Here is a 10,333-nt window from a genome sequence, read left to right on the forward strand (position 1 = left end):
ACTAGGCAATGGAAAACTTTGATCTCCTAGATAACTGGGCTGGTGGGTCCCCTTGCTCTCCTCCAAATTTGAAGCAATTCCAACGGGTGAATCTCCTGATACCCAAGCCCTAGCTCTAGGATCAAGTTTTGCCTAGGGTTTCCCAAGGCTAGAACCTAGTAGGATCAATTTGACATCTTTGGAAGAAAATTCTTGTTTGATCCTTTCCCCTTACCTTGGCCAGGTAAGAAGATCATTGGTTGCCTAAATCCATCCCCTAACCTAGGCTGGGTCCACTTGGCCTCGGGTGGTCCCATTCTTCACCAAAGCCTATTTATCAAGGACTTCTCGAGAATCCAAGTTCTCAAAAGGATTTTATGGGTTTGAGAACCTCCTTCATAGGTCTTATCCTTCTACCTTAACCCTCTAATCTTCATCCCATCTCTCTAGAAAATCAAGTCCCTTGTTTAAAAGGCAAGCAAGTCCCACTCTTCATTCTATCCTAGGGAAAGGGTTTTTAAGGTCACTTCACACCCCTTCATTGATCTATACTTTATAAGTGACTTCCTAACTATCGGGTCACCTCCCATTGGTGAAAGTCCGTGAATAGTAGGGAGTCTTAGCTGTGGTGACAGTGGACTACGTCTCCATCATTTCCCTTGACCTAGCAATTGTCCTCATAGGAACCCCTTTTAGGTTCCCTGCTAGTTTGAGCGGTAACATTTTGGTGTTGTTGCTGGGGACACGAAATGTGTGTTTTGCTCCCCATACAACATATTGACATATCATTATTGGCGACTCCATTGGAAGAACGAAGCCCTAGTTCTTCAGTGAACTTTAAGGTCAATGCTTGTAGGGTGAAGCAAGCCTTTTTCTAGGCATCTTTAATTTCACCGTGGCAACCCCTACATATATCTCATGTATACCTCAAACAAGTTGTCATTCTTTCATAAATTTCCCACTTTGGACATTGCTAGTGTCCCTAGACATCCTAATCATGTCGCGAGATTGATGCTACATGGGATGCCCGTGTTTCATGGTTATCCACCCTCCACAATTGACCGCGTAGAAATATTTAATGCACATACTTAAGGGAGAAGGTTGTCCACCAAGATGTCCTTATGTTATTGTTCATGGGATGTATCGGTGGTCACAACTCATGGCTGCATGATCACGAACCTAGGAATATCTCATCTTTTGAAGAGTTCGTTGATGGCTTTCTTAGACATTTTCAAGTACACCCTGCATTAAGCATACAAGAGGAAGCCTTCATCGAGCATCATCAAGACATTAAGAATCTAGGTAATGACCAAGAAGACGAGTCCTCCTTGGGTCCACATGATGAAAATGATGATTTTGAGGAAACATGTGCTGGGAAGCATGAATTTATGGAAAGTGAAATTGAGATGAACCCTACCTTTCTCAAGGATATTACTCCCGATGAATCCTCTTTTTGAAACCTTGAGAGAGATGATCCCATTACCCCCTTGAAAGACGACATTGAAGATTGTTTCCACATTGAAAAGGAGAAAAGGAAAATTATTGGTCCTCAATTTGATTGTGCTCCCATTTACGACACTGACAACGAGGATGAGGATGAGATTGGTGTTCCCTTCCCCTCAGGCACTATTTATGATGACATACCCATTGATACGCTTGGGAAGGAGAATCTTCATTTTCATTTTCATAAAGAGGGGTAGTTGGAAGTGATCAATTTGCCTTTTAGGAGAGACCCAATCTTTGATACTAAGGAAATTGATAAGGTTTCCACGTCTCCTAAGTATGGTTCTATGTTCAAATCACTTGAGCCTTTAGATTATGACTTTGGGAAAGCACAACCCCTTGAATAGAATATTTCTTTCTCCTTTTTTCCTATTAGTCATCATCTTGAGTCTTCATCAAGTATGATCGCAAGTAACTGTGAGCCCTTTCCCCCTCCCGAGTATAGTGTCAAGGAGAAGCCCTTCATTGATTATACTTTTCCTCCTTGGACGCACCCTCAAAGTTTTGAGCACTCCATAGTCTCCCCTCTCTAGTGTAATCATCATGTGCAACCTACTTATGTTTCTCCATCTTGTCGGCCTCCCTTTCCCACTAATCATAACAATATGAAGGCCATAAGCCATGACATAGATAATAAGGACAATGGTGGAAGTGATATGTCGAAGGTCGTCATCCGTCAAAAGTTTATGAGCCTGGCTGTTGACATCTCTATATTTTGGTTGCAGAGAAGATCTCATGGACTAGTTACATCCTTTTCTTACGTCTTCTCACATAATCATCCATATGTGGGCATCATATTTTCCCACCTCTCACCCACAACATCCTCCATGTATTTGGGTTTGCATTTGCTTTGAGACTTGTTGCATGAGTAATCATGTAGGTAGGCATATTTATATTGACTTTATGATATGTTAGTTGTAGTGGCTTTGTGATTACACTTAATAATAGCTTCGTCATATGCATGTTAGGGTAGGATGCTTTGCATGCTCATTTCCGCATTAGAATTAACGTCATATGATATTTCTCATGGTAGATAGATGCATATTTGCATATTTTATTTTTTGCTCATTTAATGAAAACATATAGCATGCGCGATCATGAGATGCCGCGAAAGCATGCTGCTCCGTGTTTTTCATTTACCATATGTGCAAGTGGCAAATCTACGGTAACCAAGAGATTGCGGGAGTTCTCATGACCTCTCGTTCGAGTAGCTTCGCCCACTTCTTCGAGAGATCATGTCCCAGATGGAGCCAAATGTTATCCACCATTTTGTGGGTAATATCCCTAGGAGAATTTTTTTTCTCCAAGATGGTCCTCAGCCGACAGCGAGTAGCCCCTTGCAGCCATCAGCTAGCTCATTGTGCCATTTCTCTGCCACCAAAGCCAGCCATGTGGTCCCTCGCCCATCTGTCATGATCGTATGTTTGAAGGTGGGACTCTTGAATCTAAAGGTATGCCTTGTCATTTTGAAATTGAGTACTATAGTTTGCTTATCATGGACACTTCCGAGTATGGATTAATGGGGGGATTCAGCGGAAAGAATGGGCTAGGTCCATGCTTCTGTCCCCTAGACCCCTTTTAGGAATTAACCTTGGATTCTAGTCCCGTGGGATCTCTTTTACTGACCATTTGGTTCTAGGGAGTATTTCATGGGAAACCTCGATTTTGTTTGCGTGGTCCCGCTCCCTTATCCACTCATATTACCCTTTTTCCATTCATCATTACCCCATCAATCATTTCTCCCACTTGGGTCCACATTCCTCCATCAGGTCCACATAGGGTCAACTCATCCCTTCTCCTTGCCCACACCTTGGGTCATGGCCTGGAATGAAGGCCGGAGGTTGATGCAGCTAAAAGGAAAGTTAAAAACATATATGGCCACATTCAACAAGAAAAGTACCACAAAATGCAAAAGGTGGCAGGGGCAAAAACATTTAGCATGTGGGAAAAAGCCAATACATGAGCTCTACCCCATCATCATGGCCATCACCTTGGTTCCATCAGGTTCTATGAGCCTTCTTCATCATATAAGAACCCATGATTGTCCCAACCCCTGGTGGGCAATGAACCACCCCACCTTAAGGGGGGAATTCACTGCTATATCTTATACATCATGCTCTAACCCCTTGAGCCCCGAGCAGTTAATCAAAGAAAATCATAAAAAGGCAAAAGGCATATAAAGAAGGGTGGAAAAATCAAGGCCAGGGCACCTCATGTACCACAATTTCTTCCTCCTACACCTTATAAATGCAAGTGTGATTTTCCCTCTTATTAGCTACCCTTATGCCATAACATGTGACCCAGTGCTGCCCCTTCTCATTCCCTACCTCATTCACCTATATGCCACATGCCACCACCTTTTGACGGATGTACCTTGACTATATTATCCCCCTTAGAACCAAAAACCACCTAATGGGGTACTTGGTTAACCCCATTGGGAGTTTAGGAGACATTAGCACATCCCGAAGCCCATTATGGAAGGGCATGCCATTATGAAGTCCCCACCTGTGGTCAATGATTAGCTAAGCTCATTTGATTGATTTCTCTAATGACTTGTTGTACTGGAAGCTTAGGGGACAATTGGATCTTATGCAAGATTGCAAATGGTTTCCATTTGGGGTTTGGTCTCCCTATACGGGGTCCTAATCCTCTAGAAGGCTACAATGACACATATAGTTGAGCGTTGAGAGCCATGGGCCTCCACAACAGCAGATTGCACTTCATGGATCCCCACAACCATTCAGAGATTGCTCGTGGTTCACTTATTGGACGAGGAGGATGCACCTGATCCATCATGCCCAGCTGGCCCCAGATCTACACCATACACTTGGCAGATGATCCAAGACTTCTATGATGATGTGGCATCTCCTACATTATCATCCTAGCCCTTGAGGGCAACCTACAGGCATCTTCGATTTGTTTGGAGACCCATGAGGACACTTGTGTGCCCCCACAATCATTTGGAGCACCACATGTTATTACAAGGGGCCAACCCCTTGTCCACTGCTTTTGAGGGTCCTATTCTTCATTGTGGCACCCCATGGACATCATCAAGCCTCTTAGAGGGCCCTACGACATGCATAGATTATTATTAATCTTCTTGAGAGGCTTACCTTTTCATTTGTGAGCTAGTTTGGTGTGCTTGTCACCAAAGTTATGTCATTTGCACATTATTTCATTTTTTGGGGCTAATGTAGGCTCATTAGCTAAATCAAACTCCTAATTAGTGTATAAATAGGAGTTAGTTGGATTCATTTGTATGATCACATCACTTGGGATCTCTCTATCTTTAGAGAACTTCACATTTTTTCCTTGGGGGATTATTTTGGATGATTGATGAATTTTGATGTATGGATTTAGGCTATTTCTATCTTGGAGCTTCTTGTTTGCATAGGTGACGCTAGTTGGATATACTCTCTAACACTGTAAGTGCAAATTTAACGCTATTTTTCTTGTTGTTGCATACATTTGAATTTTGCTATAATTAGGCTAATTGTTGCATGTACGAAATGTGGAATTATGTGTTTATTTATCTTATTCTTTGTATGAGCCATTGTTAGATGAATGAAACGTCCTAGAGACCATGTTATCTTGATAAGCTTGCATCATTTGTATGAAGTATAAATGCTTAAAAGTCATTTTTCTTCTCTTTCCTCTAACATTGGACGAAGTGACTTTTGGAGCCTCCTTGAACAAGAAACTAAATCCTTCTTCATTATTATCCTTCACTCCATATCCCCAAGTGAATCAGGCACTGGTCCCTCAAATGGGTGATCACTTTAACCCTCCTTTTTACCTTTTTCCCGTTCTTTCTAGGTCTAGCCCCATTAGGTCACCTAGGGCATCAATTTCTCGTGAAACTAGCCATTGGAAATCTTCGATCTCCTAGATACAACTGCGTTGGTGGGTCCCCTTGCTCTCAAAATTTGAAGCAATTTCGACAGGTGAATCTCCAGATACCCCAAACCCTAGCTCTAGGATCAAGTTTTGCTTAGGTGTTCTGAAGGCTAGAACCTATTAGGATCAATTTGACATCTTTGGAAGAAAATTCGTGTTTGATCCTTTCCCCTCACCTAGTCCAGGTTAAGAACATTTTTGGTTGCCTAAATCCATCCCCTAACCTGGCCTGGGTCCACTTGGCCTTAGGTGGTCCCATTCTTCACCAAAGCCTATTTATCAAGGACTACTCGAGAATCCAAGTTCTCAAAAGGATTTTAGGCATTTGAGAACCTCTTTCATAGGTCTTATCCTTCTACCTCAACCCTCTAATCCTCATTCCCTCTCCCTAGAAAATCAAGGCCTATGCTTAAAAGGCAAGCAAGTCCCACTCTTCATTCTATCCTAGGAAGATGGTTTCTAAGGTCACTTCACACCCCTTCACTGATCTATACTTTATAAGTGACTTCCTAACTACGAGGTCTCCTTCCATCGGTGAATGTCCGTAAATAGTAGGGAGTCTTAGCTGTGGTGACAGTGGGCTAAGTCTTCGTTGTTTCCCTTGACCTAGCAATTGTCCTCATAGGAACCCCTTTTAGGTCCCCTGCGAGTTTGAGCGGTAACAGGCTGCACACTTGCACCACACACTTGGTAGTTGATCCACGGCACAGATGGGGTTTTGTCTCTCATGAGGAGACATTGGAGGCTTGCATCATTATTCCATCCCTTACAGACGGAGCACATGCTAGGTCGATTCAGTTGCAGACCCATGAGGATGTTCTTTGTGCCCCCATAGCCACTTGAGAGCACCACAGGTCATTTGCTTGGAGATCAATGGGCCACCCCCTTCATCGTTGTAATTGGAGCCCTGCTACTCATTTTGGCACATGAGGGACTTTATTTGGCCCTCTTGAGAGGCTAATTATTCTTATTATGGAGCTATTTGGTGGGCTTGTCACCAAAAGTATTGTTATTTTGCACATTATTTTATTATAGGGGCATCATTAAGCTAAATTAGGCTATTTGAACCCCTTAGAGGATTGTATAAATATAAGAGAGGTGTTCTCTCTCATTCATCATCACTTGGATTTGGGATATATCTTTCTAAAGATTTTAGGCTTGCAATTTGTGGAATGATTTGGATAATAAATTCATTTTGATGTGTGGAATATTTTTGCTATCTCTCTTGGAGCTTCTATTTGGCAAGTTTATGGATGGATATACTCTTTTTGTCATGTAAGTACTCTTTTCATGTGCATTTCATAATGTTTCATGTTTAATATATGGAATGCTATGTTATGATTTCACTTGTTCCCTAAAAATTAATGTGAATTTATGAAATACTTGTAATCTTTGCTCGTTGCATATGCTATTCATCCTGGCAAGAAGAACGAATTTTCTTGGGGGTAGGTTGTGCACCTTTTATTTTGAAACCATCAAATATTGCATATCGAAGTATAAAAGTTTACAGTTGTTGTGTAGCTGCATCCACAGAGAGCGTCATTGCTTCTTTTGGCCTCCTTGAAGAGCAAAGTTCCTAAATCTTGATCATTTTGACTGCAATCTTCCCAATAGCCAAACACTAGTCCTAGATCCTTGGTGATCACATTAACTTGATGAAATATCATTATTTCACCTCTTTTCTTCCTCTTTCTTTTGTCCCCTGAGGATAAGGAGATTTTCTAGGGCTTGGTGCGAAATTTTAGGGAGGAGGAAGTTTAGGATTCCGTCTGGACAAGTTTCTTCATTTTTGTCTCCTTTAGGCATCCTCCAGTTTTGAATGAATTATGACGGTGAAATTTCAAATAAATTGATGCCCTAGCTATCACATCAAGAGGGAACCCTTGAAAATTCTTTGACTTGGGGTCAAAACTGTTTCTCTTAACTATAGGCAATCATTGGATGAGCTTTTACCACAATATCTCTCTCAACCCTTGGTCTCTTATAGTATTTCTCTCAAGGGGTTTTTCATGGAATGTCACCCTAGCTTCTCCCAAAGCTCGCATTTTAATTGAATCTTTCCATTGAATGAGCCATCCTTGCCTTACTTTAAACCCTAGTATAAACACATCAATCACAGTGAGAGACTTTGGAAGTTTTGATCTTAGGCATTCATCATTTTTGAATATTCCTAAGCCTGAGGTCATCCTTCATAGGCCTTTCTTGGGGAGCCTTTCGGCTTTTCTTTAAGTATTTGAACCATTAATTGAGCCTCTCCTTTGAATGGGCCTAGGAAATCACATTATATCTTGCCGTTGATCTTATCATTCAAGTGATTTCCTCCAAACCGGGACTCCTCCCATTGGTGAAAGTCCGTAAAGAGCAAGGGACATTGATTGACATGACTGTGGGTCCTTGTCCCATTGTTGTCACTTGGTCTAATAGTAGTCCCTTTGGAACCCTTCCTAGGACCCCTGCTAGATTGAGCGGTAACAAGTACCTTTTTTCCTAAGCCGTGATGCGGCTTTCTGAAATATCTGCTGTTTGCTCCCATCTTTGTTCATTAAGGGGACTCTTTATTAGCCCACAAAGATATGGTATTATCTTCCTTGCTAGATTTGCTCCCTGGTCTAAATCAGCTACACATATGTCATGACTTGATAACTCTAGAGCATCCCCTTGCTTCTTAAACTCTTTTATTTCCATGTCTCTCTCGACCTTCCCCACCCTTTTAATTTTCAATGCTGAATGGCTCAGGGACATTGCCTTTTGTGGCTCCTGTTTTGTTATATATTTGAACTTTTCTGGTGTGTATCATGAAATATTGTAAGTTTTCTGATAATATTCATTATAATCATAATCTGTTTTTACTGTGAATCCTGAGCATTAGATGAAATTTGAAAAGCTACAGAAAGGTGGCACTTGTGTATATGTACTTTTGCATAAAATAGTCACTTTGTGTTCACTTATTTTTTTATTTGTCCAGCGGTTCTACGGTTTTCTTCATTTAAAATCAAGAAGATCAGATGCTGATGTGCCTCCGATTGATGATGTTGTTAAGAGAATAATTGAGCCTGACCCAGAGCTGTTTGCTGAAAAAGAACTTAAGAGGTTTTGTAGCGTATTCCAATTGAAAAAGAATCAAAAGGTAAAGGTTCTTTTGTTCCAATTCACATTCCTTTTTCCTTTAGTTGGCAATGTATACTGTTTTAGGTGCTGAAGAACAACACAATGTGAGTAATTTGTTTTCTTTCTCTTCGACAGACAGAGAAGGCCTCCAAGAGATTTTGGAGGGATAAACCATTATTATCTGAAGAAGCAGCAGGGGAAGATGCAGGAGATAATGTGCACAGTGGCATCTCCTTCGACAGTCTTGCAGCAAGGAAAGCAGAACAAGTTGGAAGCTTGACACCAATTCAAGATTTTGAGGCTATGCTGGATCACAGAGACAGTGGTGAATGGGTTCCCAAGGCTATTAAAGAAATGAAAAAGATTATCACTGATCTGTTGGATTCTTCTTACAGAGGAAACACATACTATAAAACGATGGATTGCTTAGCTGCACTACGAACTGGCTGTGTACGACAAGAGGTGGGTGGGTTGGTAACGTCTTCTGTATTCTCCTGCTTCCTTTCCACCCACTTTATTGTTCGAGGGAGAGAAAGGGCCGTCCATATTTTTAACTTCCTATGATTTACACATTACAAGTGTTTAGTAACTTGTCTCCACTTTCCATGAATTGCTTTTGGGAAACAGTATTGGTTTTCTCTGTATGACACTCATGCCTTGTCATTGTGCATCTCACATGCTTTCAAAAGCTTCCTCCCTTTTCAGAGCACTCTGGCCTAAGAATAAGAAATTACTGAGTAAAGAACTAAGAAAAACTGCAGTCACTTTGCATCATCATAGTGATGAGGCTATTTTGCATAACTTTGAACAGATTCTTTTTAAGTGTTTATAGTCTGTTTCTTTCTGTGAAATGTTATGTTACATTTGTAGATCTTAACTCTGGACTACAAGCTTTCTTATCACAGGAGTTAGAGCTGTACAGCCATAGGTAGTGGTTGAGGTAATTTAGTCTTAACTGGTTATTTTTTTTTTTTGCAGGAGGCAATGGAATTCAACAATTTCATGCATGAGTTAGCAAATAAGTGCCAGGGTAAAAGACTGAATGAGTTTTGGGAATTACTTGTTTCCAAGAATTTCAGTTTGATAAACAAGAACGAAGCTGTTGACAGGTATGAAAAATGTGTTTATGTAATGCAATCAATTTTATATACATGCCCTGTGATTGTTTATGCAATCAAAGATATCTCCATGCTTTATTTTCTAAATAGAAGGTATATCACTTATGGATATTTACCTTATTGAAATGTACAGTGATGTGACTGAAGAACAAGTGAAGGAATTTCTACCCAAATCTAACCGAGCACATGAGGAAGCACCAGAAATAGATGTAGATGAGATGGAACGAATTCTCAGAGAAGTTGTATGAGTGGATGAGAAGACTGCTACAATGAAAATTAATTTTGTATGCTATGAAAATGTTTGGTGGGAAAAGTGGATTCTAGTACATCATTCAAATATATTCATCCACAATTTCACTCTTTGGAATTATATTGCTTCACAATATGTGTCCTAATAAAAAGGATTCATGGTGGGGCAATCTATGTGTTTTAATGGTTTAACGCAAAATAGAAAGTTCACCTCTTTGACAAAATTTCTCCTAGATCTTAACCTAGGGAATTTTCAGCTATAGGGCTGTTATGAAATATAAAACAAAACAACAGCATAAAGTGAACAATATTTCAATCTTTAATAACCCAATTTTTAAGACTATCCAAGGAGAAAAGATGCCAAAGTGTTCTGATAAGTTTTAGCTCTCTAGGGAAATCTCATCATGCATAAATCAGATTTGAAAAATCCCTTTTACGGCAGTGATAATGACAGTAAAACAATCCTTAACTTCAATTGT

General features: G+C 40.5%; 1 protein-coding gene across 3 annotated transcripts in view; it reads left to right on the forward strand.

Moving 5' to 3' along the window:
* Positions 1-10,085, forward strand: part of LOC149181251 (ATP-dependent DNA helicase 2 subunit KU80-like) — a 277,596-nt gene extending 267,511 nt beyond the window's left edge. For 2 of the 3 annotated variants that reach the window (XM_089416527.1, XM_089416529.1), the window contains 4 exons: positions 8,345-8,506; positions 8,623-8,949; positions 9,466-9,596; positions 9,739-10,085. In XM_089416527.1, coding sequence (XP_089272653.1) covers positions 8,345-8,506; positions 8,623-8,949; positions 9,466-9,596; positions 9,739-9,853 — 735 coding nt within the window. In that variant the 3' untranslated portion in view covers positions 9,854-10,085. The remainder of the gene's footprint in view (positions 1-8,344; positions 8,507-8,622; positions 8,950-9,465; positions 9,597-9,738) is intronic. The other variant, XM_089416528.1, reaches the window with a different exon arrangement.
* The last annotated feature ends 248 nt before the right edge of the window (positions 10,086-10,333 follow it).

This window comes from Pinus tabuliformis, chromosome 3_2, assembly GCF_031772625.1.
Source record: "Pinus tabuliformis cultivar Carrire ecotype Pingquan chromosome 3_2, CPIR1, whole genome shotgun sequence".
In the NCBI taxonomy this organism is placed as follows: domain Eukaryota; kingdom Viridiplantae; phylum Streptophyta; class Pinopsida; order Pinales; family Pinaceae; genus Pinus; species Pinus tabuliformis.